Below are 27019 nucleotides of genomic sequence, written 5' to 3' on the forward strand. Positions count from 1 at the left end.
TCAAAACTCCAGGGACCCCCCAACATTTCCTCCAGCCCAAATGACATCCACACCCCGGAAACGCCCCCCAGCCCCACTGACACCCCCACAGCCCCAAAGACCCCTCCCCATAGCCCCAGGGAATCCCCCAGCCCCAATTCCAAGGACACAGGGGGGGGTTCAGGGCTTTATTTGGGGTTCTGTGATGGGCTCAGGGCTCTGGGTTGGATTGGGGAGGGGTCTCAGGGTACCTAGGATGGGGTCAAGACTGGGTTGGGGTCTGGGGTGGGGGTCCCTGGGCTGTGTCTGGGCCCATCCTGGGGGTCTCAGGGGGTCCTGGGGCTTTATTGGACTCCATGTCAGGATCTCAGGGCCATATTGGGGTCCGTGTGGGGGTCTCGGCGCCATAGTGGGGTCCATGTGGGACTCTCAGGGCTGTATTTGGGGTCCGTGTGGGGGTCTCAGGGGCTCTCGGGGCTGTGTCCAGGCCCATCCTGCGGGTCTCAGGGCTCAGTCCAGGTCCATGTGGGGCTCTCAGGGGGTCTCGGGGGTGCCCCCCCGGGTCTCTCAGGGGGTCTCGGGGGTCTCGGCCCGGCGCAGCCCCAGCAGGGACGAGAACAGCCCCAGCACGTTGTTCTGCAGCTCCCGGGCCAGCGGCTCCAGCTGCTTGTTAGCGCGCTCCAGGTACAGCCTGGGGGGCACCGGGGGGGTCAGCGGGGATGGGGAGGGGTCCCAGAGAGGGGAGGGGTCCCGGGAGGGTCACGGGAGGGGTCCCAGGGGAAAGGAGGGGTCCCAGAGAGGGGGTCCCAGAAAGGGGGGAGGTCACGGGAAGGAGGGGAGGGGTCCCAAGAGGGTCTCGAGGAGGGGTCTCAGGAAGGGAGGGGAGGGGTCCCGGGTGAGGAGGGGGCGGGGGAGGGGTCCCGAGGAGAGGAGGGTTCTGGAATTGGGGAGGGGTCCCGGGCAGGGTTCCGGGCAGGGTTCCGGAATGGGGAGGGGTCCCGGGAAGGGTTCTGGAATGGGGAGGGGTCCCGAGTGGGGAGGGGTCCTGGAATGGGGAGGGGGTCCCGGGCAGGGTCCCGGAATGGGGAGGGGTCCTGGGGCGGGTTCCGGAATTGGGGAGGGTTCTGGAATTGGGGAGGGGTCCCGAGTGGGGAGGGGTCCCGGGGAGGGTTCCGGAATTGGGGAGGGTTCTGGAATTGGGTAGGGGTCCCGGGCGGGGTTCTGGAATTGGGGAGGGTTCTGGAATTGGGGAGGGGTCCCGGGCAGGGTTCTGGAATTGGGGAGGGGTCCCGGAATTGGGGAGGGGTCCCGGGCAGGGTTCCGGAACTGGGGAGAGGTCCCAGGGAGCGTTCCGGAATGGGGAGGGGTCCCAGGTGGCGTTCTGGAATTGGGGAGGGTTCTGGAATTGGGGAGGGGTCCCGGAATTGGGGAGGGGTCCCGCCCCCGTACCCGGCCTGTGCGCGCAGCTCCTGGGGCCGCAGCTGCGGGGGCAGCTCTCTGCTCACCAGCTCGCTCAGGCTCTGCAGCTGCCGGCTCAGGAAATCCGCGCTGCCCGCGGGCTCCTCCGGGGGCTCCTCCGGGGGCTCCTCCGGGGGCTGCCCCGGCCCGTCCTGCCCGGGCAGCGCGGCCCCGGGGCGGGCGGCGAGCAGCAGCAGCAGCAGGGCCAGCACCGGCAGCGGCATGGCTGCGGGACACGGCGGGGACACCGCGGGGACAGGTGGCACTTGTGTCCCCACGGAGATGCCAGCCCATCCCGTCCCAACCCCATAGAAACTGCCAGCCCCATCCCATCCCATAAATCCCATTCCAGCCCTATAGAAACTTCCAGCCCCATCCCATCCCATAAATCCCATCCCACCCCATCCCAACCCCATAGAAACTTCCAGACCCATCCCAGGGATCCCATCCCATCCCAGCCCCATAGAAACTTCCAGCCCCGTCCCATCCCATTAATCCTATCCTATCGCAACCCAATGAAAATTTCCAGCCCTATCCCATCCCATTCCTGCCCCATTAAAACTTCCAGCCCTATAGAAACTTCCAGCCCCATCCCATTCCATTAATCCCATCCCATCCCATTCCAGGATCATAAAAACTTCCAGGCCCACAGGAGTTTCCCGCCCCATAGAAACTTCCAACCCTGCCCCATCCCGTCCCATTCCAGCCCCATAAAACCTTCCAACCCCATAGAAACTTCCAGCCCCATCCCATGGATCGCATCCCATCCCAGCCCCATAAAAACTTCCAGACCCATCCCACCCCATTCCTGCCCCAGAGAAACCTCCAGCCCCATTCCTAACCCACAGCCCCACATCCCTGGCCCACTGTCCCCACCCAGCCCCACGCTCTGTTCTCCCCTTATCCCACCCCAAAACTGCCCCTAGCCCCTAATACCAATCCTGACACACACCCCAATCCCAGCCCTACACCCCAATCCTGACCCCACACCCCAATTCTGACCCACACCCCAATCCCAGCCCTACACCCCAATCCAATCCGAACCCCAAATCCCAATCGCAGCCCTACGCCCAATCCTGACCCCAGTTTCCAATTCCAACCCCACACCGCAATCCCTGCCCCAAATCCCAATCCCAGTTCCTGTCCCCCATCCCTCTCCCTCTCTTTGTCCCCAAATCCCTGCCCCCGTCCCTCCCTGTCCCCGTCCCTGTCCCCTCTGTGTCCCAAATCCCAATCCCTGCCCCAAATCCCAATCCCTGTCCCCGTTTCCCCTGTCCTCGTCCCTCTCCCTGTCCCCAAATCCCTGCCCCTGTCCCCTCCTTGTCTCTTGTCTCCATTCCTGTCCCTGTCCCCTTCCCTCTCCCTGGCCCCTTTATGTCCCCAGTCCCTGTCCCCAGTCTCAATCCCGCGTCCGCTGTCCCCTCTGTGTCCCCAGTCCCTCTCCCCATCCCTGTCCCTGTCCCCAGTCCCTGTCCCCTGTCCCCAATCCCTGTCCCCTGTCCCCTCCTTGTCCCCAATCCTTGTCCTCTGTCCCTCTCCCCCATCCCTGTCCCCATACCTTGTCCCCATACCTTGTCCCCAATCCCAATCCTTCCCCCCTGTCCCTGCCCTCTCCCTGTCCCTGTCCCCTGTCCCTGTCCCCTCCTGTCCCCCGCTGTCCCCTCACCTCTCCGGTGTCGCTGCAGTTTTGGGGTCTCCCCTCCCCCGGCCCCGTTTTTATGCCGATCCCGCCCCCCCCGGGCAAACACGGCGGGGCCGAGGGGCAGCGCGGGGGGGCCCTGTCCCCTGCTGTCCCCTCCTGTCCCCTGCTGTCCCCCCCTGCCCCCAAGGGCCGAAGGTTGTCGCCCGCGGTGTCACCGACCCCCACCGGGCTGGGGACGCGGGGGCAAAGGGCGGGGGTGGCACCGGGGACAAAGGTCGGAGTCCCCCCGGTCACTGCGGGGATGGGGACAGGCAGGGGACACGGGGGGTGGCGCGGGGAGGGGACAGTGGGGTGATAGCGACAGAGGGGACAGGGAGGGGACAGCGAGGTGGGGAGGGGTCATGGGGGGGGGTCCAGATTTGGGGACAGCGGGGGTTTGGGCACACACGCGAGGATTTGGGGACACGCGGGGGTTTGGGGACACTCGGGATTGGGGGACAGCAATATTTGGGGACACGCGGGATTTGGGGACACGCGGGGGTTTGGGGACACTCGGGATATGGGGATTTGGGGACACTCGGGATTTGGGGATTTGGGGACAGGAGGGTGGCGCGGAACGCTCCCGCTACGGAACATCGCCGCTCGGGTCCAGGTTGCCGGAGGGGTCGCATTCCGGCGCTGCCCCGCCCTCCCGGCTCAGCCAATGAGAGGCGCCCGTTGCCCGCAGCCAAGATGGCGGCGGCGCCCCCCCTGAAGGCGCTCCGGGCGGCGCCGCCCGCGATGGCGGCGGCCGGCGGGGGCCCGTGAGGGGCCATGGGCAACGCCGAGGGCCGGGCCCCGCGCCGGGCCCAGCCCCGCGGCAACCCCGGCAGCTTCGATGAGTTGCACCGGCTCTGCAAAGGTGCGGGGACGGGGACGGCGGGGGAGCGCGGGGGGACAGCGGGGCTGAGGGGGGACACAGGGGCTGAGGGGACACTGGGGTGAGGAGGGGACAGCGGGGGTGGCAGCGGTGTCCCCTGGGGGGCTGGCCCGGGGGTGTCAGTGCTGTCCCCAAAACGGGGCTGGGGGTGTCACCTGGGGGGTGACAGCCATTCCTGGGGGTGACAGCCGTGTCCCCAGGGGTGACAGCCGTGTCCCCCCAGAGGTGTTCCCGCCGCAGATGGAGGGGGTGAAGCTGATCGTCACCAAGACCCTGAGCAGCCACTTCCAGGTGGGGCAGGGGACACCTGGGGACACCTGTGGGATGCCCCCCGCGCTGTCCCTGTCCCCTGTGACTGTCCCTGTCCCCGCAGGTGACACACACGGTGCACATGAGCACCCTGGGCCCCTCCGGCTACCGCTTCAACGCCACCTTCGTGGGGGACCGCCAGCTGGGGCCCACCGAGGTGACAGCGCGGGTGCCACCGGCCTGAGGGGGTGGCACAGGGGGTGTCACCCGGTCTGGAGCCTCATGGTCACCCCCAGGCCATCAGCGGGTCACTTTGGCCATCCAAGGGTGGTTGGTGGCCCTGAGGGGGTTGGTGGCCTCAGAGTGGCCCTGGGGTCACTGGTGGCTTCAGGGATGTGGGTGGCCCTCGGGTGAGGGGGGGTCCCAGGTGACCCCGGGGTCATTGGTGGCCTTGTGGTCATCAGTGATTTTGGGGTCATTGGTGGCCCTGGTGGCCCCAGGTGGCCCTGGGCTTGTTGGTGGCCTCACCATGGCCACAGTGCCAGGTCCCAGCCAGCCCCAGGGGCGCTTGGTGGTGGCCCTGTGTCCCCCTGTCCCTGTGTCCCCCTGTCCCCAGGTGTTCCCTTGTCCTCTGTCTCTGTCCCCATGCCCTGTGCTGTCCGCAGGTGTCCCCTGTCCCTGTCCCCCTGTCCCCATGCCCTGTGTTGTCCCGAGGTGTTCCCCTGTCCCCTGTCCCCATCCCCTGTCCCCATGCCCTGTCCCCATGCCCTGTGCTGTCCCCAGGTGTTCCCCACGCTGCTCGGGGACATGGACAGCAGTGGCAGCCTCAATGCCCAGGCCCTGCACCTGCTGGGCGACCACCTCCGTGCCAAGGCCGTGTTCCAGGTGAGCCGGGGGTGCCACGCCCGTGCCAGCCGCTCCCTGCCCGCCCCCCGGTGCCACCAGCAGCGCTGTCCCTGTCCCCCGTCCCCAGACGCACCAGGCCAAGTTTGTGACGTGGCAGTTCGACGGCGAGTACCGGGGCGAGGACTGCACGGCCACGCTGACCCTGGGCAACCCCGACCTGCTGGGCGGCTCCGGTGAGTGCCCGGCCCTGTGTGACCCTGGGGACACTGCTGAGAGTGTGCCTGGCCCTGGGGACACAGCTGAGAGTGTACCTGGCCCTGGGGACACTGCTGAGAGTGTGCCCGGCCCTGTGTGACCCTGGGGACACCACCCTGGGGACACCCAGCCCTGGGGACACTGCTGAGAGTGTTCCCGGCCCTGGGGACACTGCTGAGAGTGTGCCCGGGCCTGTGTGACCCTGGGGACACTGCTGAGAGTGTGCCCGGCCCTGTGTGACCCTGGGGACACTGCTGAGAGTGTGCCCGGCCCTGGGGACACTGCTGAGAGTGTGCCCGGCCCTGTGTGACCCTGGGGACACTGCTGAGAGTGTGCCCGGCCCTGGGGACACTGCTGAGAGTGTACCCGGCCCTGTGTGACCCTGGGGACACAGCTGAGAGTGTGCCCGGGCCTGTGTGACCCTGGGGACACTGCTGAGAGTGTGCCTGGCCCTGGGGACACTGCTGAGAGTGTGCCCAGCCCTGCCCTGATCCCGGTGACACCGCCCTGGACACACCTGGCCCTGGGGACACATCTGAGACTGTGCCCGGCCCTGCCTGATCTTGGGGACACTGCTGAGACTGTGCCCAGGCCCTCCTGACCCTGGGGACACCGCCCTGTCTCCACCCAGCCCTGGGGACACTGCTGAGATTGTGCCCGGGCCCACCTGACCTTGGGGACACTGCTGAGAGTGTGCCTGGCCCTGTGTGACTCTGGGGACACCGCCCCAGCTCCACCCAGCCCTGGGGACACTGCTGGGATTGTGCCTGGCCCTGTGTGACCCTAGGGACACCGCCCCAGACACACCTGGCACTGGGGACACTGCTGAGAGTGTGCCCGGCCCTGTGTGACCCTGGGGACATCACCCCGACCCCGCCCTGCCCCACCCGGGGGACACCGCCCAGCCCTGCCCCGCCCTGAGGACTCTGCCCTGGCCCCGCCCTGGGGACATGGCTGAGACTGTCCCTGGCCCCACCCAGCCCTGCCCAGCCCCAGCCCCACCCTGGGGACACCGCCCCAGCCCCGCCCTGGGGACACCGCCCCAGCCCCGCCCCTGCCCCACCCCAGGGCCACTGGCCCAGCCCCGCCCCACTCAGCCCCACCCCAGCCCCACCCCAGCCCCACCCGGCCCCAGGGCCCCGTCTGAGGCGCGGCTGTCCCCGCTGTCCCCGCAGTGATCGTGGTGGCACATTTCCTGCAGAGCGTCACCGCCCGCCTGGTGCTGGGCGGGGAGCTCGTGTACCACCGGCGGCCCGGGGAGGAGGGAGCCATCCTCACCCTGGCCGGGAAATACTCGGGTACGGACACCTGGGGACACCTGGGGACACCTGGGGACACACTGGGGACAGATGGGACACCAGGGGACTGATGGGACACACTGGGGACACATTGGGGACAGATGGAACACCTGGGGACACCTGGGGACTGATGGGACATATTGGGGACAGATAGAGACGGATGGAACACCTGGGGACAGGTGGGGACACTTGGGGACACTGGGGACAGAGGGGACACTTGGGGACAGATGGGGATAGATGGGGACACAGGGACAGATGGGACTGATGGGGACACACTGGGGACAGATGAGACACACTGGGGACAGATGGGACACACTGGGGACTGATGGGGACAGATGGGACACCTGGGGACACCTGGAGGCAGATGGGACACCTTGGGGACAGATGGGATTCATGGGACTGATGGGACAGGTGGGACTGATGGGGATAGCAGGGCACAGATGGGGACGGATGGGGGCAGCTGGGACACCTTGGGGACAGCTGGGGACATCTGGCACTGGTGGGGATAGCAGGGACAGACAGGACAGATGAAGACAAACAGGGACAGATGGGACTGATGGGGACTGATGGGGACAGATGGCAACAGCTGGGGATGCCTGCAGACACCTGGGGGACACCTGGGGGATACCTGGGGACATCTGGGGACATCTCAGGGACATCTCAGGAAACCTGGAGACAGCTTGCGGAGACCTGGGGAGGCCTCAGGAACACCTCTGGGACACCCTAGGGACACCTGGGAACACTTGGGGACACCTGGAGATGCCTCAGGCACACCTTGGGGACACCTTGGGGATGCCTTGGGGACACCTTGGGGACCCGTGGGGACATTACCTCTCTCTGTCGCAGCCCCAAACTGGGTGACAACGCTCAACGTGGGCTATGGAGGAGCCCACGCCAGCTACTACCACCGGGCCAACGAGCAGGTGCGTGTCCCCACATGTCCCCCACAGTGTCCCCACTGTCCCCTGGTGTCCCCGCTATCCCCACTGTCGCCACGGTGTCCCCACAATGTCCCCACAGGTGCAGGTGGGTGTGGAGCTGGAGGCCAACACGCGTTTGCAGGAGAGCACCTTCACCTTCGGCTACCAGCTCACCCTGCCCGGGGCCAACGCCGTCTTCAGAGGTGGGCACTGTCCCCTTCGTGTCCCCTTAGTGTCCCCTTCGTGTCCCCTTAGTGTCCCCTCCTGGCCACTGGCACCTGCCAGGGGCACTCAGTGTCCCCACTGTCACCAGCTGGTGGCACTCAGGTGTCCCCACCTCAGGTGTCCCCTCTGTCACCTGCCAGTGTCACTCAGGTGTCTCTGCTGTCACCTGCCGGTGTCACTCAGGTGTCCCTGTGTCCCCTGCTCGTGTCACTCAGGTGTCCCCACTGTCACCTGGCACTCAGGTGTCCCCGTGTGCCCTGCCGGTGTCACTCGGGTGTCCCTGTGTCCCCTGCTTGTGTCACTCAAGTGTCCTCACTGTTACCTGGCACTCAGGTGTCCCCATGTCCCCTGCCGGTGTCACTCAGGTGTCCCTGTGTCCTCTGCCAGTGTCACTCAGGTGTCCCCGTGTCCCCTACTGGTGTCTCTCAGGTGTCCCCGTGTCCCCTGCCGGTGTCACTCAGGTGTCCCTGTGTCACCTTCTGGTGTCACTCAGGTGTCCTCGTGTCCCCTGCCGGTGTCACTGAGTGTCCCCTGTCCCCGCAGGGCTCCTGGACAGCAACTGGAGCGTGGGGGGGGTCCTGGAGAAGAAGCTGCCGCCGCTGCCGGTGACGCTGGCGCTGGGAGCGTTCCTGAACCACTGCAGGAGCCGCTTCCACTGCGGCTTCACCGTCACCGTGGGATGAGCCCGGGGACAGGGACAGCAGGGACAGGACAGGGGGGACAGGGACAGCAGGGACAGGAAAGCAGGGATAGCAGGGACAGGGACAGCAGGGACAGCAGGGACAGCAGGGACAGGACAGGGGGGACAGCAGGGACAGGACAGTGGGGGCAGGACAGTGGGGATGGGACAGAGGGGACAGCAGGGACAGGGGACAGCAGGGACAGGACAGAGGGCACAGCAGGGACAGGACAGAGGGACAGCAGGCACAGGGGGGACAGGACAGAGGGGACAGCAGGGATGGGTCAGAAGGAACAGGACAGAGGGGACAGGACAGAGGGACAGCAGGGACACTGGGGACAGCTGGGACAGGAGGACAAGACAGTGGGGACAGGGGACAGTGGGGACAGCAGGGACAGGATAGCAGGGACAGCGGGGACAGTGGAGACAGCAGGGACAGGACAACAGACACAGGACAGTGGGGATGGCACAGTGGGGACAGCAGGGACAGCAGGGACAGGACAGCAGGGACACAGGGACAGTGGGGATAGCAGCGACAGGACAGCAGGGACACGGGGACAGCGTGTGGTGGCACCGTCCTGCTCAGGGAGCTGCCAGGCCAGGCCGTGCAGGTGCCACAGGGACAGCGGGGACACGGCGGGCTGGGGACAGCGAGTGACAGCGCCACGGGGGGAGCTGGGGGTCCCCATTGTCCCCAGTGCCACTCTCTGGGGCTGGGGGTCCCCATTGTCCCCAGTGCCACTCTCTGGGGCTGGGGATCCCCATTGTCCCCAGTGCCACTCTCTGGGGGTGGCTGCTGCCATGGGGGTGCTCCCCGTTGTCCCCATGGCGGCCGTGCCTCAGTTTCCCCGCGGTGACACACCTGGGAGCCAGGATAAATAAAGGAGCTTTACTCTGTGCCTGGAGGCAGCTGGGGGTGACACTTGGGGACAGGAGGGTGACACAGGGGACCCTGCTCAGCTGATGATCTCGGAGAGCAGCGGCGTCATGGCCGACAGGTCCTGGATGTGCAGGATCTGCCGCGTGTTCTCCACCTTCAGCGTCTGCAGCTCCGTCAGCAGCAGCAGCAGCTTGGCGTACAGGAACCTTGGGGACACCCAGCCGGCTCTGGTGGCCGTCCCCCCCCCCTTGGGGACAGCGCCACCCCGTGCCAAGGCTCACCTGCCCTCCTCGGGGTGGTGCTGGTGGTCGATGTAGCTCTTGAGGGTCAGCGCCACCTTCTCCTGGAACTGGTCGATGGCCTCGCGCTGGGCGATGCCGGCGTGGTCTGAGGGGACGCGGGGTGACCTCAGCGGGGCTTTGGGGACATCGGGGTGTCCCCGTGTCCCCGCCGAGGCGGGGCTTACCCGGCGAGAAGAGCAGCATGGCCTGGAGCAGCGCGTACTCGGCCTCGTGCAGCCGCAGGCGCCGCAGGCTCTCGTGGAACTTGAGCAGCGGCTCCAGGTACACCTGCTGGAACCCGGCTGGGGAGGGGACAAATCCCGGGTTAGGGCTTTGGGATTGGTCCCCACCCTTGTCACCTCCAGGGACACCTGCTGGAACCCGGCTGGGGAGGGGACAAATCCCGGGTTAGGGCTTTGGGATTGGTCCCCACCCTTGTCACCTCCAGGGACACCTGCTGGAACCCGGCTGGGGACGGAGGGGCACAAATCCCTGGGTTAGGGTGGGAAGTGGCTTTGGGATTGGTCCCCACCATTGTCACCAAGTGCCACCTCCAGGGACACCTCCGGGGTGGTGGCTCTGAAGCACCCAGGCAGCTCTTCCAGGGCCTTTTCCCATTTTTAGGAGGAATTTACCCAAATTTCCCCCCTGAGCCTCCCCTGGCACAGCTGGAGGCTCTGTCCCCTTGTGTCCCCAGGTGTCCCATTGTCCCCAGGTGTCCCCAGGTGTCCCCATTGTCCCCAAGGTATCCCCAGGTGTACCCAGGGCCCCGTCGTGGATGGTTTAGCAGCACTGCCCACACTCCTATTGTCCCCAATGTCCCCAGGTGTCCCCAGTGTGCCCAAGGTACCCAGGGCCCTGTCGCGGATGGTGTAGCAGCACTGCCCGCACTCCCAGGTGTCCCCATTGTCCCCATTGTCCCCAGCTGTCCCCAGGTACCCAGGGCCCCATTGCGGATGGTGTAGCAGCGCTGCCCGTGCTCCCATTGTCCTCGTTGTCCCCAATGTCCCCACTGTCCCCAATGTCCCCAGTGTCCCCAGGTACCCAGGGCCCCGTCGCGGATGGTGTCCCCATTGTCCCCAGTGTCCCCGTTGTCCCCAATGTCCCCAGGTGTCCCCAAGGTGTCCCCAAGGTACCCAGGGCCCTGTCGCGGATGGTGTAGTAGTGCTGCCCGCACTCCCAGTGTCCCCATTGTCCCCACTGTCCCCAATGTCCCCAGGTGTCCTCAATGTCCCCAGTGTCCCTGCAGTACCCAGGGCCCCATAGCGGATGGTGTCCCCATTGTCCCCAATGTCCCCAGATGTCCCCAATGTCCCCAGGTGTCCCCAGTGTCCCCAAGGTGTCCCCAGGTACCCAGGGCCCTGTCGCGGATGGTGTAGTAGCGCTGCCCGCACTCCCAATGTCCCCACTGTCCCCACTGTCCCCACTGTCCCCACTGTCCCCACTGTCCCCAACGTCCCCAGTGTCCCCAGGTGTACCCAGGGCCCCGTCGCGGATGGTGTAGCAGCGCTGCCCGCACTCCCAGGCCTTGGTGCGGGGGTTGAACACGGTGTTGAAGCGGATCTGGCAGATGCCCAGCGTGGCCCCTTTGAGCAGCGAGATCTGCGCCTCCAGCGGCAAGCTCCTGCCGGGGAGGGGACACGGCGGCGACACGGTGACACGGTGACAGGGCGGCGGGTGGCGCCCGCCAGCACCCCGCGGTGTCCCCCGCGCACCTGAACGCCGGGATCTCCTTGGCGAACTTGATCACCTGCTGGATCATGAACGTGCTCAGGTCCGCGAACTGCGGCAGCAGCGACAGCACGTCCGGCAGCGCCTCCTCCCGCGGCGACGGCGACAGCGACACCCCCGCCGCGACAGCCCCGCCAGGCGGGCTCGGCACCAGCAGGCGCACGGCAGGCTGGGGACAGCGAGGGGACAGCGCTGGGACAGGCGGGACAGCGAGGGGACAGGCGGGGACAGAGAGGGGACAGGCGGGGTGGCGGTGGGGACGGCTGGGGAATCTTGGGATCAGTCAGGACATCTTTTGGGGACAGTCAGGACATCTTTTGGGGACAGCTGGAGCATCGTGGGGACAGTCAGGACATTTTTAGGGACAGTCAGGGTACACGTGGGGACAGTCAGGACACCTTTTGGGGCATTGTGGGGACAGTCAGGACATCTTTGGGGATAGTCTGGGTGCCTGTGGGGACAGTCAGGACATCTTTGGGGACAGTCTGGGTACACGTGGGGACAGTCAGGACATTTTTGGGGACAGCTGGGGTATCTTTGGGAATAGTGAGGACATCTTTGGGGACAGGGGGTCTCGTTGGCCACAGGGGTCCAGTTTGGGGACAGGGGGTCACATTTGGTGACGGGAGGTCCCGTTTAGGGACAGGGGTGTCTCGTTTGGGGACAGGGGTGTCCCATTGGGGACAGGGGTGTCCCGTTGGTGACAGGGGTGTCCTGTTTGAGGACAAGGGGTCCCGTTTGGGGACAGGGGTGTCCCATTGGGGACAGGGGTGTCCAGTTGAGGACAGGGTGTCCCGTTGGTGACAGGGGTGTCCTGTTTGGGGACAGGGTGTCCCGTTTGGGGACAAGGGGTCCTGTTTGGGGACTGGGTGTCCTGTTTGAGGACAAGGGGTCCCATTTGGGGACAGGGGTGTCCCGTTGGGGACAGGGCTGTCCCCGCTCACCCAGCAGTGCGTGAACTGCGAGAAGCTGGAGTCGAAGGTTCGCTGGTGGGCGCCGATGAGCAGCGCGATCAGCTCCTGCTGCTCGGCCGTCAGTCCCTCGTGTCCCCGCTGTCCCTCGTGTCCCCGCTGTCCCCCGGCCTGGCCCCGCTGTCCCCGCAGCTCCCGCCGCCGCCGCAGCGCCTCCTCCGACATGATCACTGCCACGCCCGGCGCGTGTCACCGCTGTCACCGCAGCCACGGGTGACAGCGATCGGGGACACTCGAGAGGGTCCCCGCTGTCCTCTCTGTGCCACATCCCCTGCTGCCACCTCTGTCCCCTCCCCTGCCACCCCACCCTGTCCCTTGTCCCCTCCAGGTCCCCTTCATCCCACCCAGCTGCTGCCCTGTGTCCCTTGTCCCCTGTGTGCCCTGTATGTCCTCCCTCTCTGCCCTGCCCCGTGTCCCCCCGGTGTCCCCCGTGTCACTCACTGTCCCTCCTCATGCCCACGTCCAGGCACTTCTGCAGGCGGCAGGCCTGGCACTGTCGCCGCTTGGCTTTGGTGACAGGACAGCGCCGCGCCAGGGGACACGAGAAACGGACACCCTTGAGGATGGAGCGCCTGCGGGGACACGGGGACACGGGACACTGCCACCAGGGGGACACGGGCACTGCCACCAGGGGGACACTGCCACCAGGGGGACACTGCCACCAGGAATGGAGACACTGCCACCAGAGACTGAGGACACGGACACTGCCACCAGGGGGACACTGCCACCAGGGGGACACGGGCACTGCCACCAGGGGGACACGGGGACACTGCCACCAGGGGGACACAGGCAGTGCCACCAAGGGGACACAGACACTGCCACCCGGGGAACAGTGCCACCAGGGGGACACGGGCACTGCCACCAGGGGAACACTGCCACCAGGGGGACACGGGCACTGCCACCAAGGCGACACTGCCAACAAGAGGACATGGGCAGTGCCATCAAGGGCTGGGGACACTGCCACCAAGGGGACACAGGCAGTGCCACCAGGGGGACACAGCCACTGCCACTGCAGGATGGGGACACAGCCACTGTCACCGTGTGTCCTCAGCCACAGGGCTGTCCCCTTTTGTCACACGCTGTCCCTATCCATGGGACCGTCCTGTGCCACCCCCTCCTCTCCCATCCCAGTCCCTCCTGTCCCCACATCCCATCTTGTCCCCTCGTCCTGTCCCCTTGTCCCACCCCATTTTGTCCCCATGTCCCATCCCATCCCTCCCTGTCCCCAGCTGTCCCTGCAGCATCCCTGCAGTGTCCTCAGCTGTCCCCAGCTGTCCCCACGGTGGCCCCAACTGTCCCCGTGGTGTCCCTGCAGTGTCGCCGCAATGTCCCTGTGGTGTCCCCACAGTGTCCTTGGCTGTCCCCATAGTGTCCCTGCAGTGTCCCCAGCTGTCCCCAACTGTCCCCACAGTGTCCCTAGCTGTCCCCGCGGTATCCCCAGGTGTCCCCACAGCATCCCCGCAGTGTCCCCAACTGTCCCCAGCTGTCCCCGGCTGTCCCCACGGTGTCCCCGCAGTGTCCCCAGCTGTCCTCGCAATGCTCCCACAGTGTCCCCAGCTGTCCCCACAGTGTCCCCAGAGTATCCCCAGCTGTCCCCATGGTATCCCCGGCTGTCCCCACAGTGTCCCCACAGTGTCCCCACTCTGTCCCCAGCTGTCCCCTCAGTGTCCCCGCAGTGTCCCTGGCTGTCCCAGCAGTGTCCCCACAGTATCCCCACAGTGTCCTCTCAGTGTCCCCAGCTGTCCCCTCAGTGTCCCCAGCTGTCCCCGCAGTGTCCCCACAGTGTCCCGGCAGTGTCCCCAGCTGTCCCCGCAGTGTCCCCACAGTGTCCAGGCAGTGTCCCCAGCTGTCCCCGCGGTATCCCCGGCTGTCCCCACAGTGTCCCCGCAGTGCCCCCACAGTGTCCCCAGCTGTCCCCACAGCGTCCCCGCGGTATCCCCGGCTGTCCCCGCAGTGTCCCCAGGTGTCCCCGCGGTGTCCCCACCTGAAGAAGCCCTTGCAGCCCTCGCAGCTCATCACGTGGAAGTGGTACCCGTTGGCCCTGTCCCCGCACACGGCGCACACTTTGTCACCGTCGGGCTCCGTGTCCCCAGCGGGGTCCTGGGCTGTGCCGGGGGGGCTCGACAGGGACACGCCTGGGGACACGGGGACAGCGGGGGTGGCACACTGCCAGCACCGGTCCCGTCCCCTCCAGGCCACCTCGTGTCACCGTGTCCCGCGGCGCTGTCACCCATGTGAACTCCCCCATCCCCGCGGTGTCCCCTCTGTCCCCGTGGTGTCCCCTCCTGTCCCTGCGTGTCCTGCCAGCCCCCGAGTGTCCCCTGCATTCCCCGAGTGTCCCCTCCTGTCCCCGCGTGTCCCCAAGCGTCCCCAAGCGTCCCTGAGTGTCCCCGCCAGCCCTACATGTCCCCAATGGGGACAAAGTGACCCTGCTTGTTCCCCAAGTGTCCCCTCCGATTCCCGTGTGTCCCCTCCTGTCCATGTGTGTCCCCTCCTGTCCCTGCGTGTCCCCAAGTGTCCCCTCCGATCCCTGTGTGTCCCCTCCTGTCCCTGTGTGTCCCCAACGGGGACAAAGTGGCCCCGCTGGTCCTTGTGTGTCCCGCCAGCCCCTGTGCGTCCCCTCCTGTCCCCTCCTGTCCCTGTGTGTCCCTGCCAGCCCAAACATGTCCCCAATGGGGACAAAGTGACCCTGCTAGTCCCCGAGTGTCCCCTCCTGTTGCCAAGTGTCCCCTCCTGTCCCTGCGTGTCCCCTCCTGTCCCCTCCTGTCCCCCTGCTGGCGGTACCTGAGTCGGTGTCCCCCGATGCGGTCGGTGACAGGGAATTGTCCCCATGCAGTGAGGGGACATCGTGTCCCTCCGTGTCCCCGGCCGTCCCCGCGTGTCCCTGGCGGTCTCCGAGTGTCCCCTCCATTCCTGGGTGTCCCTGGTGGTCCCTGGGTGTCCCCTCCTGTCCCGGCTGTCCCCTCCGGTCTCTGTGTGTCCCCTCCGGTCTCTGTGTGTCCCCTCCTGTCCCGGTTGTCCCCTCCTGTCCCGGCTGTCCCCGCGTGTCACCGGCGGTCCCAGGAAGGGCCGCGTGGAGTTTGAACCTTGAACTTGGGGCTGCGACAGGCGGGGACAGAGCGCGGGGCGGGGGGGACAGGTGGCACCGGGGGTGGCACCTGGGGTGGCACCCGGGGCGGGACAAGCGGGGACAGAGGGACACGGAGATAGACAGACGGACAGAGACCCGCAGAGGGGACAGCGAGGCACGGAGGGGACAGCCGGGATGTCACAGCCACGTGCTGAGGGTGGCACCCCGTGTCACACACACTGGTGGCCGTCCTGCCACCGCTGTCCCCACAGGGAGGTCACTGTCACCAGCGCCATAAGGGGATTGGCAGCGTCACCATCCCGGGACAGCGCCTGTGCTCTGTCCCCAGGTGTCACCCCAACAGGAGGGTGGCACTCGGGGGGCTCAGGGTCACCCTGGTGCCCTCAAGATCCGCTGTGTCCCCTCGTGTCCCCTGTCCTACCTCCCATGTCCCCATGTCCCCATGTCCCACAATTCTGCCGTGTCCCCCGGGTCCCCATGTCCCCAATGTCCTCAATGTCACCAATGTTCCCAATGTCACCAGTGTTCCCCCGTGTCCCCATGTCCCGAATGTCCCACAATGTCTCCATGTCCCCAGTGTCCCCCTGTGTCTTCCAGGTCCCCAGTGTCCCCAGTGCCCCCAGATCCCCATGTCCCTGAATGTCCCCGAATGTCCCCAATGTCCCCAATATCCCAGATGTTTCCCTGTGTCCTGCTGTGTCCCCCAGGTCCCCTGTGTCCCCATGTCCCCAATGTCCCCAATATCCCAAATATTCCTCTGTGTCCCCCATGTCCACCAGGTCCCCCTATGTCCCCATGTGTCCCCATGCCCCCAAAGTCCCCCTACGTCCCCCAATGTCCCCGTGTCCCCTCCATGTTCCCATGTCCCCCAATGTCCCCAATGTCCCCAATGCCCCTCTGTGTCCCCCCCAATGTCCCCAATGTCCCCCCCGTGTCCGTCACCCCTGGATCGGGGCGGGGAGGAGCCATCCTTGTGGGCGTGTCCATTTAGGCCCCACCCCCTCTCCCCATTGGCTGCTCGCGGCTGTCACTCAAACCCCCCCTATAAAGGCGGCGGCGGCAGCGCCGGTCCCGCGCTGGGAGCGGCGGCGGCACCGGGCGGGATGAGCGAGGTGGGGACACCGGGGGGGACCGGGGGACACCGGGGGACATCGGGGGACACCGGGCGGGATGAGCGAGGTGCGGGAACCGGGAGGCACCGGAACCGGGACTCTGTCCCTTTCCCGGGGTTTCCAGCACCGAGCCGGGCGGGGAGCAGCGCTGGGAACAAATGGGAACGGGGGGCTGCAGGGCAAGGGGACACTTTGGGGACCCCGGGCCACCGGTGTCACCTCCCCTGTCCTCCCGGGCCCTCCTCTCTTCTCGGCGTAGCCCCCGTGAGCTCCGCTCGGGCTGGAGGCTGTGGGACCCCCGGGGACAATGGGAGGACCTCGGGGACAATGGGGGACCCTGTGTCACCCCCGGGTCCCCTCTCTCCGCAGCGCAGTCCCCGTGTCCCCCCCTCCGCGGCGGAGGCCCCCGGTGGGCAGCAGCAAGGTGAGGAGCGCCGGCACAGGTGGGGCGCGGGTTCGCTGTCACCTCCGTCACCTCTGTCACCTCTGTCACCGCTGTCACCGCTGTCCCCGCAGACCCCAGGGTCCCCCCATTGTCCCCGTCCTTGCGGGGGGTGGCACCTGCGTGCATTTGGGGACCTCTCCTGTCCCCTCGCAGGTGTTGGGGTGTCCCCCCTGGGAGAGGTCTTGGTGTCCCGTGTCCCCAGGGGGGTGGCAGTGTGTCCCTCTGAGTGTCCCCACAGTGAATCTGGGGGTGCCAGGCTGTCCCTTGTCCCCAAGGTTGGTGGCAGGGTGTCCCCTGGGTGAATCTGGAAGTGCCAGGCTGTCCCCTGTCCCCAAGATTGGTGCCAGGGTGTCCCCCTTGGTGTCCCCCTGAGTGTGCCCACCGTCAATCTGGCAGTGCCAGCCTGTCCCCAAGCATGTCCCCGTCCTGTCCCCCCCTCCCCGGCAGCCAAGGCTGATCCCAAGAAGGAGGACGAGGAGGAGGAGGAGGAGGAGGAGGAGATCGACATCGACCTGAGCGCGCCCGAGACGGAGCGAGCGGCTCTCGCCATCCAGGGCCGCTTCCGCCGCTCCCGCCAGCGCCGGGGGGAGCCGCGGCCCTGAGGGACCCCCGGGACCCCCAAACCCCTCCTGGGGACCCCCAAACCCCGTGGGGACCCTCCCGAGGGGGGCACGACCTTCCCTGCCCGGTGTAGTGACACCAGGGGCATTTGGGGGGTGACACAACCCCGTGTCCCCAAGGGGAAGTGGCCCTGGGGAGGGGGCGGCGTGGGACCCCCCGCTTTCCATGGGAACCCCCATTTTCCATAGGAACCCCCATTTTTCCATGGGAACCCAAATTTTCCATGGGAACCCCCATTTTCCATGGGATCCCCAATTTTCCATGAAATTCCCCATTTTCCTGTCCCGTGGTGGCGCTGGGGACACGCCTGGTGTCCCCAAACGGGGGGACGGGTCCCGCTGCAGCCCCCAACCCAGGAAATCGGGGCTCCCCACATTTCTGTCCCTGTCACCGCCCCCTCCCCACATTTCTGTCACTGTCACCGCCCCCTCCCCACATTTCTGTCACTGTCACTGTCCCCACCCCGAGGGGCTTTTGGCCCGTGCAGAGAATAAAGAGTGAGGAAGAGGAGGCTGCGCTGGGGGCTCGGGGGAATTTGGGGAGGGGTCCCCACTGACAGGGTTTCGGGGGGGTTACAGCCAAACTTTGGGGGGGGGTTTGCAGCCGAATATTGGGGGGATTTACAGACGGATTTTGGGGGATTTGCAGCCGAATTTTTGGGGGGTTTGCAGACGAATTTTGGGAGGGTTTGCAGCCGAATTTTGGGGTGCGTGTGCAGCCAGATTTGGGGGTTCACGGAAGGATAGGGGGGCTTCGCCGCTGGGTTTTGAGGGGCTTCATAGGAGGATTTCGGGGGGATTAGCAGCCGAATTTTGGGAGGGTTCACAGCCGGGTTTTGGGGGGTTCTCAGCCCAATTTTGGGGTGATTCGCAGCTGAACTTTGAGGAGTCCACAGCCGGGTTTTGGGTGTTCACAGCCCGGTTTTTGGGGGGATTTGCAGGCGGATTTAGGGGGGATTGCAGCTCAATTTTGAGGGGTTCGCAGCCGAATTTTGAGGAGTCCATAGCCGGGTTTTGGGGGGCCCACAGCCTAATTTTGAGGGGTCCACAGCCGGTTTTTGGCTGTTCACAGCCTGGTTTTCTGGGGCTTTGCAAGCGGATTTAGGGGGGGTTGCAGCACAATTTTTGGGGGTTCGCAGCCCAATTTTGCAGCCAGATTTTCGGGGCTTTGCAGGCGGATTTAGGGGGGGGTTTACAGCCCAATTTTGGGAGATTTGCAGCCGGGTTTTGGGGGGGTTCGCAGCTCAATTGTTGGGATTTCACAGCCCAATTTTGGGGGGATTCTCAGCCCAATTTTGGGGGGTTCGCAGCCGGGTTTTGGGGGGCTCGGGGCGGTTCCCAGGGCCCCGCAATGCCGCGCTCCGGTGCAGAAATAGCTCCGTGGAAAGAAAAACAGCGGCGGTGGCCCCAGGGGACACGGCGGGGTCGGGCAGCGCTGACTTATTAGGGAAAGGGACAACGGCACCGGGGGGGCACCGGGGGGGCACCGGGGCCGTTCCCGCGATGCTCCGTGCCCCAAATGCCCCCCCAGCGCCGGGCCGGGGTCTTTGTCCCCTCCCTCCACGAGAAGGTGACAGCCACCCCCCCGAGGGGACAATGGACACGAGGGGACACCAAAGCCCACCCCCCCCCCACCCCCCCCCGAGCTTTGGCTGTGTTAATTACAGCTTTAATTAACGGCGGGTGGCGCTGAGGGTGGTGGCATTGGGGACTCTGGGGTGCCACCAGGTCACCGTCCAAGTGTCACCTCCCTGCTGGGGGTGACAGCGATGTCGCCGTGGTGTGGGGACAGTGGCAGTGACAGTGACAGTGGCAGTGACAGTGGCAGTGACAGTGGCAGTGACAGTGGCACGGGGCTCCCGGAGATGTCAGCTTTATTAATGGCACCACGGGGACACGGAGGGGACGGGGACGGGGACAGGGGGTACAAAACGCGTCCTTGGGGGGCACGGGCGGCTCCCCCAGCCCGGCCGCAGCCTCGCCCCCTCCCACGGGGCTCCGGCCGGGTTTGGGGAGGGGTCCCGGGGGTTACGGGGCGCGGGGGTTAATGGGGGGACAAAGGGAGGGGACAAAGGGGCCACCCCGCGACGTCATTTGGGCTCGGCCGCGGGGAGAGACGAGAAAACGGCCAGAAAAGGAGCGAAATTGGGGGGGCACAGAGAGAAACCCCCCGAGTTCAGGGAGGAGGGGGACACGGCCCCGGGGAGGGGGCACCGACCCCAACCCCGCGTTCCGGGGCACGAATCCCACCCGGGGCTGGGCAGGGAGCGACCGAGGGTGGCCGGGGGGGGAGCCGCGCTTGTCGCCAGCGCTGTCCCCAAGGCGGGGGACCCGAGGCGAGGACCACACCCCGCTCCTCGCCGGGGGTCCCTCAGGAGCCCCCCGAGTTGGGTCTGACGATGCTCAGCAGCGCGTTCTTGAGGCTGCCCCGGCTCGGCGAGCGGGCGGCGGGCGGGGCCGCGGCCCGGGGCTCCCCCCGCAGCTCCATCTCGATGGTCATGATGACTTTGGGGGGCCGGGGGTCCCCCGAGGCCCCGGCCGCCCCCGGGGGTCCCTCCCTGCCCGCTAACCGCTATTTCCTATCCTTGCCGGCGCCGCCCTTGGCTTTCTTGGCGCTGCGGCCGTGGTCCAGCATGGCGTAGAGCACGGGGGCCTGCGGGGACAGGGGGGCTTCACCCGCAGCCCCCGGCGGGCCCGGGGACCGGGGGGACCGGGGGGACAGCCCGCCGTGCCCCCCGCCCCGCCCGGCGCTCACCTGCCGGCTGCGCTTGGAGCCCTCCTTGCCCGAGCGCTGCAGCTTCCCCTTCTCCATGGCGCTGCGGGGGAAAATGGGGGGAAAAAGGGGAAAAACGGGGTCGGGATGGTGAGAGGGACCCCCGGTGTGGGGAGAGGGCGAGGAAATTGCAGCCCCGGTAGTGCCGGTTTGGGGGGAAGGGGAAAAGAGCGGCTTGGGATGGTGGGATTGCAGCCCCCGGTTTGGGGAGGGGTCGCGGCTCGGGATGGCGGAATTGGTGCCCCCGGTGGTCACGGAAATCGGGGAGGGGTCCCTGTTTGGGGAATGTCCCGGTCTTGGGAGGGGTCTCGATTTGGGGAGGGGTCCCGATTTGGGGAGAGGTCCCCATTTAGGGCAGCGGTCCCGTTTAGGCAGGGGTCCCGTTTGGGGAGGGGTCGCGGTTTGGGGGGCTCGCAGCTCAGGGAGGGGTCCCTGTTTGGGGCAGGGTCCCAATTTGGGGAGGGGGGTCCCTGTTTGGGGAAGGATCCCGTTTTGGGGCAGGGTCCCAATTTGGGGAAGGGTCCCGATTTGGGGAGGGGTCCCGATTTGGGGAGGGGTCCCATTTGAGGAAGGATCCCGTTTTGGGGCAGGGTCCCCATTTGGGGAGGGGTCCCTGTTTGGGGAAGGATCCCGTTTTGGGGCAGGGTCCCCATTTGGGGAGGGGCCCCGATTTGGGGAGGGGTCCCTGTTTGGGGCAGGGTCCCTGTTTGGGGAGGGGTCCCTGTTTGGGGAGGGGTCGCGCTGACCTGAGCCGCCGCTGCAGAGCCGCCTGGCGCCGCCGCCAGCAGTAGCGGCCGCCGTAGCCCAGCGCCACCAGCGCGGCCACCACGAGCAGCGCCCCGGCGATAACGGAGCCCAGCACGACACCGTAACGGGGCGGCACTGCGGGGACAGCGACAGCGACAGCGTGTCACCCCCGGGACTGTGGGGGACACTGAGGGGACAGGGACAGCGACAGCGTGTCACCCCCGGGACTGTGGGGGACACTGAGGGGACAGCGACACTGTGTCGCACCCCCGGGGCAGTGGGGACAGGGACACTGCGGGGACAGGGGCTCTGTGTCACCCCCGGGGCAGTGGGGGACACTGTGGGGACAGGGACACCGTAACGGGGTGGCACTGCGGGGACAGGGGCACTGTGTCACCTCCCGGCAGTGGGGGGCACTGCGGGGACAGTGGCACCAGTGGCACTGTGTCACCCCCATCAGTGGGTGGCACTGTAGGGACGGTGGCATTGTGGGGATAGTGGCACTGCGGGGACAGCGGCACCGTGTCACCCTCCAGCTGCAGGGAGGGGACAGTGGCACAGTGTCACCCCCACCAGTAGAGGATCAGGGAGGTGCCACCAGCCTGGTGTCACCGCCAGCAGCAGGGTCAGGGAGGTGACACCAACCCCGTGGTGCCAACTGCCAGCAGTGCAGGTGACACCAGCACCGTGTCCCCGCCACCAGAGGGGATCAGGGAGGTGACACCAGCCCAGTGTCACCGCCAGCAGTGGAGGAGCAGGGTGGTGACATTGGCCCGGTGTCCCGCCAGCAGTGCAGGTGACACCACCCAGGCGTCCCTGCCAGCAGCAGCGGGAATCAGGGAGATGCCACCAGCCCAGTGTCCCCACCACCAGGGAGGTGGCACCAGTCCCATGTCCCTGCCACCGCCGAGAATCAGGGAGGTGACACCAGCCCGCTGTCACTGCCAGCAGTGCAGGTGCCACCGCCCAGTGTCCCTGCCTCGCAGGGAGGTGACAGCACTGTCCCCCCAGGGAGGTGCCAGCCGTGTCCCCCCCAGGTGACAGCTGTGTCCCCCCAGGTGCCAGCCGTGTCCTCCCCAGGTGCCAGCCGTGTCCCCGCCCCCAGAGAGGTGACACCCGTGTCCCCGCCACAGGGAGGTGCCAGCCGTGTCCCCCCCCAGTGCCAGCCGTGTCACCCCCAGAGAGGTGCCAGCCGTGTCCCCTCCAGGTGACAACCATGTCCCCCCCAGGTGCCAGCCGTGTCCCCCCCAGGAGGTGACAACCGTGTCCCCGCCCCCAGAGAGGTGACAGCCGTGTCCCCCCCAGGTGCCAGCCGTGTCCCCACCCCCGGGAGGTGACAGCCGTGTTCCCCTCAGGTGACAACCATGTCCCCACCCCAGAGAGGTGCCAGCCGTGTCCCCCCCCGGTACCAGCCGTGTCCCCTCCAGGTGACAACCGTGTCCCCCCCCCGGTGCCAGCCGTGTCCCCCCCCGGTGCCAGCCGTGTCCCCACCCCCGGGAGGTGACAGCCGTGTCGCACCTCTCTCCAGCACGTAGAGCGTGACCTGCGAGGACTTGCCCACGATGTCGGGCGGGTTCTTGACGTCGCACGTGAAGGTGCCGTTGTCGCTCGGCTCCAGCCCGTGGATGACGATGGAGCCGTCGCGGCGCCGCGGGTTCCCCGCCCACTCCATGCGCTCCTTGAACGTCCCCACGTCGTCGATGTAGGGCTGGCCCTTGGCGAAGTGGAAGATCTGGGACGGGGACAGCGACACCCGGGTCACCCGGGGGGACAGGGACACCGGGGTCACCCGGGGGGACAGGGACATCGGGGTCACACGGGGGAACAGCGACACCAGGGTCACACGGGGGGACAGGGACACCGGGGTCACACGGGGGGACAGCAACATCGATGTGACAGTGACACCGGGGTCACCCGGGGGGACAGGGACATCAGGGTCACCCGGGGGGACAGGGACACCGGGGTTATCCAGGGGGACAGCGACACCGGGGTCACACGGGGGGACAGGGACATCAATGTGACAGTGACACCGGGGTCACCCGGGGGGACAGGGACACCGGGGTCACACGGGGGGACAGGGACATCGGGGTCACCCGGGGGAACAGGGACACCGGGGTCACACGGGGGGACAGCGACACCGGGGTCACATGGGGGGACAGCAACATCGATGTGACAGTGACACCAGGGTCACCAGGGGTTACAGGGACATCAATGTGACAGCGACACCGGGGTCACCCGGGGGGACAGGGACATCAATGTGACAGTGACACCAGGGTCACCAGGGGTTACAGGGACATCAATGTGACAGCGACACCAGGGTCACCCGGGGACACAGGGACATCAAAGTCACACGGGGGGACAGGGACATGGATGTGACAGTGACACCAGGGTCACTCAGGGGGACAGGGACACTGAGGTTATCCAGGGGGACAGTGACACCAAGGTTATCCAGGGGGACAGGGACACCGAGGTCACCCGGGGTGACAGCGACATTGAGGTTATCCAGGGTGACAGCGACATTGAGGTTATCCAGGGTGACGGTGACACCGAGGTCACCCAGGTGACAGTGACACCGAGGTCACCCGGGGTGACAGCCGAGGGCGGGGACAGAAGGGACAGTGGGGACAGAGGGGGTGGGAGAGGGATGGAGGTGCTGGTGGTGGCACCAAGGTGGCACTGAGGGGGGAGGGTGACACCTGCAGGGTGGGGCTGGGACACGGGGACACTGTGGGGACATCCCAGTGCCACCTCAGTGTGATGGGACACGGTGTCACCTGCAGGGACAGGACTGGCCTGGCGCTGGGCTTTGGTGGGCACCGGGATGCGGGGACACTGTGGGCACATTGTGGGGACACTGTGGGCACATTTCAGTGCCACCACAGTGTGAGGGCACACGGTGTCACCGTCAGGGATGGGGCTGGGACATGGGGACACTGAGGGGACACTGCGGGGACACTGTGAGGGGACACGGTGTCACCGTCAGGGATGGGGCTGGGACATGGGGACACTGAGGGGACACTGCGGGGACACTGTGAGGGGACACGGTGTCACCTCAAGGGAAGCTCTGTCCTCTGGGGCTGGTGCTGAGACCTGTGGGCACTGGGGACACCCTGGGGACACTTTGGGGACACCCCAGTGCCACCATGGAGCAAGAAGACACCGTGTCACCCTCGGGGACGGCTCTGCTGGGATGAGGTGACACCAGGGAGTGATGGGGACAGGATGGGGACAATGGGGATGGGTTGGGGACACTGTGAGGACACTGGGGATGGGTTGGGGACACCTTGGGGACACTGTGTCACCCTCGGGGACGGCTCTGCTGGGATGAGGTGACACCAGGGAGCAGCAGGGATGGGATGGGGACACCGTGGGGACAATGGGGATGGGTTGGGGACACCGTGGGGACACTTTGGGGACACCCCAGTGCCACCACAGGGCAGGAAGACACCGTGTCACCCTCGGGGACGGCTCCACTGGGACGTGGGAACACTGGGGCGTGGCGGTGATGGGATGGGGACACTATGGGGACAATGGGGACAGGTTGGGAACAATTTGGGGACAATGGGGACGGGCTGGGGACACCGTGGGGACAATGGGGACACTCTGGGGACACCCCAGTGCCACCACAGGGCAAGAAGACACCAGGGAAGACTCCACTGGGACAAGGTGACACCGGGGCGCACCGTGGACGGGATGGGGACAATGGGGATGGCCTGGGGACAACGGGGATGGGTTGGGGACACCATGAGGACAACAGAGACATTTTGGGGACACTGTGGGGACACTGGGGACACTTTGGGGACACCTCAGTTCCACTACAGGCCAAGAAGACACCAGAGAAGACTCCACCGGGATGAGGTGACACCGGGGAGCAACGGGAACAGGATGGGGACAACGGGGATGGCTTGGGGACACTTTGGGGACAATGGGGACAGGTTGGGGACACCGTGGGGACAATGGGGAAGGGTTGGGGACACCATGGGGACACTTTGGGGACACCCAGTGCCACCACAGCACAAGAAGACACCAGGGAAGACTCCACTGGGACGAGGTGACACCGAGGAGAGATGGGAACGGGATGGGGACAACGGGGATGGCTTGGGGACAACGGGGACATTTTGGGGACAGCGTGGGGACAATGGCGACACTTTGGAGACACCGTGGGGACACTCTGGGGACACCTCAATGCCACCACAGCGCAAGAAGACACCAGGGAAGGCTCCACTGGGACGAGGTGACACCGAGGCGCGATGGGAACGGGATGGGGACAACGGGGATGGCTTGGGGACATTTTGGGGACAGCGGTGACACTGACGGAGATGCTGTCGCGGGAGCCATCGGCCTGGAAGTGCCAGGTGATGGAGATGTCCTCCGAGATCCACTCGCTGGACCAGAAGCTGCAGGACAGGGTGACGCTGGAGCCCACGGTGCCGTGGACCTCGCGCTGCGTGTACACGTGGATCGGGGACACCGGCGACAGCCCTGGGGACACGGCGACACAGAGACACGTCACAGCCCCGCCCCCCGCGCGACACAGAGACACGTCACAGCCCCGCCCCCCGCGCGGGGCGGTGTCACCGAGCTGCCACCACAGCCCGGAGTGTCACCGAGGTGCCACCACAGCCCGCAGTGTCACCCAGGTGCCACCACAGCCCGGAGTGTCACCCAGGTGCCACCACAGCCCGGAGTGTCCCCAAGCTGCTACCACAGCCCGGAGTGTCACCGAGGTGCCACCACAGCCCGCAGTGTCACCGAGGTGCCACCAAAGGGAGCGCGAAGGCTGCGAGGGGACAGCGGAGTGGCGGCACTGCCGTCCCCATGGGTGGCATGAAGGGGACAGCGGGGTGGCGGCGCTGCTGTCCCCAGAGGTGGCAGGGAGGGGACAGTGTCCCCATGGGTGACAAGGGCGGGGCTGGGTGTGGCACTCCCCCAGCTGTCCCCAGGGAGGTGACAATGGCCGGCATTGTCCTGACAGCCACCCCCGACAATGTCCCCAAGGAGGTGCCACTACAAATGCCACCGCTCGGTGACAACCACCGGGACTGTCCTGGCCGCCACCTCCAGCTGTCCCCAAGGAGGTGACAATGGCAGCCACACCCAGCCCCGGTCCCCAGGTTGGTGACAGTGACCAAAACTGTCCTGACCGCCACCCGCCACTGTGTCCAGGTTGGTGCCACCCCCGCTGTCCCCTGCCAGCCGAGGTGACAATCCCCAAGTCCCCAAGCCATGGTGACACTCCCCAAGTCTTGGTGACAATCCCCAATGTGCGGTGACACTCCCCAAGGCTCAGTGACAATCCCCAAGTCTTGGTGACACTCCCCAAACTCTGGTGACACTCCCCAAGCTGTGGTGACAATCCCCAAGGCTCGGTGACAGTCCCCAAACCCTGCGTGTCCCCATGCTGAGGTGACAGTCCCCAAGCCCTGCGTGTCCCCAAGCCATGGTGACAGTCCCCAAGCCCCCCGTGTCCGCATGCTGAGGTGACAGTCCCCAAGCCCCGCGTGTCCCCATCCCCAGGGCCACCCCCAAACCTCTCCTGTCACCACCCCCCCCCCTTGCCACCCCCTTTTTGGGGACCGTCCCTTGTCCCCAAGCTCACCCAGCGCCGCCACGAGCCCGGCCACGAGGAGGAGGCGGCGGGTGGCCCTCGGGGACATGGTGGCGGTCGGTGACACGGAGGGGACAGCGGCGGGGACGCGGTTTTAGGGTGGCCCCGTCCCCAAATCCCGGCCAATGGGCGCGGGGGGGCCGGGCCGCGGGGACCCCGCTCAAAGGCGACATTGAGGGACACCGAGGGACACCGAGGGTGGCCCGGGGGACGGGGACACTGGTGGCCTTTGTCCGGCCGCATTCCCGCGCGCCGCGGGGGCGGGGGAGCAGGAATGTGGCACCGGGGGG

At 66.6% G+C, this 27019-nt stretch overlaps 4 protein-coding genes across 6 annotated transcripts; 2 read left to right on the plus strand and 2 right to left on the minus strand.

The window, feature by feature from the left end:
* The first annotated feature begins 3873 nt into the window (after positions 1–3873).
* TOMM40L (translocase of outer mitochondrial membrane 40 like) lies at positions 3874–8577 on the plus strand. 3 transcript variants are annotated; one of them, XM_054294979.1, is made up of 10 exons: positions 3874–3980; positions 4222–4289; positions 4372–4464; positions 5031–5132; positions 5221–5326; positions 6524–6646; positions 7493–7569; positions 7667–7769; positions 8335–8492; positions 8551–8577. In XM_054294979.1, the coding sequence occupies exons 1-9, from the start codon at positions 3893–3895 to the stop codon at positions 8472–8474; spliced, it is 900 nt and encodes a 299-aa protein (XP_054150954.1). In that variant the 5' UTR covers positions 3874–3892; the 3' UTR covers positions 8475–8492; positions 8551–8577. The 3 variants fall into 3 exon arrangements, with proteins under 3 accessions (XP_054150954.1, XP_054150952.1, XP_054150955.1); XM_054294977.1 differs by lacking the exon at positions 8551–8577 and having other exon boundaries at positions 8335–8510; XM_054294980.1 differs by lacking the exons at positions 6524–6646; positions 8551–8577 and having other exon boundaries at positions 8335–8510.
* An 849-nt stretch (positions 8578–9426) lies between these two features.
* NR1I3 (nuclear receptor subfamily 1 group I member 3) lies at positions 9427–15966 on the minus strand. Its single transcript, XM_054294988.1, has 9 exons — positions 15846–15966; positions 14318–14468; positions 12775–12905; positions 12307–12503; positions 11347–11531; positions 11110–11255; positions 9817–9933; positions 9632–9737; positions 9427–9556 (listed from the first exon to the last, which is right to left on the minus strand). Exons 1-9 carry the CDS (start codon positions 15964–15966, stop codon positions 9427–9429), a joined length of 1284 nt encoding a protein of 427 aa, XP_054150963.1.
* A 500-nt stretch (positions 15967–16466) lies between these two features.
* On the plus strand, positions 16467–17583 carry PCP4L1 (Purkinje cell protein 4 like 1). The gene is made up of 3 exons (XM_054294981.1): positions 16467–16536; positions 16906–16960; positions 17429–17583. Exons 1-3 carry the CDS (start codon positions 16528–16530, stop codon positions 17581–17583), a joined length of 219 nt encoding a protein of 72 aa, XP_054150956.1. The 5' UTR covers positions 16467–16527.
* Positions 17584–19972: 2389 nt separating this feature from the next.
* On the minus strand, positions 19973–26778 carry MPZ (myelin protein zero). The gene is given in 6 exon segments (XM_054294990.1): positions 19973–20254; positions 20357–20417; positions 21121–21256; positions 22640–22853; positions 25437–25603; positions 26721–26778. Coding segments are annotated over 6 exon segments (918 nt in total).
* Positions 26779–27019: the final 241 nt, after the last annotated feature.

Source organism: Melozone crissalis, unplaced genomic scaffold, assembly GCF_028551555.1.
Source record: "Melozone crissalis strain CALT ecotype California unplaced genomic scaffold, PUWL_Pcris_2 ptg000441l_1, whole genome shotgun sequence".
NCBI classification, from domain to species: Eukaryota; Metazoa; Chordata; class Aves; order Passeriformes; family Passerellidae; genus Melozone; species Melozone crissalis.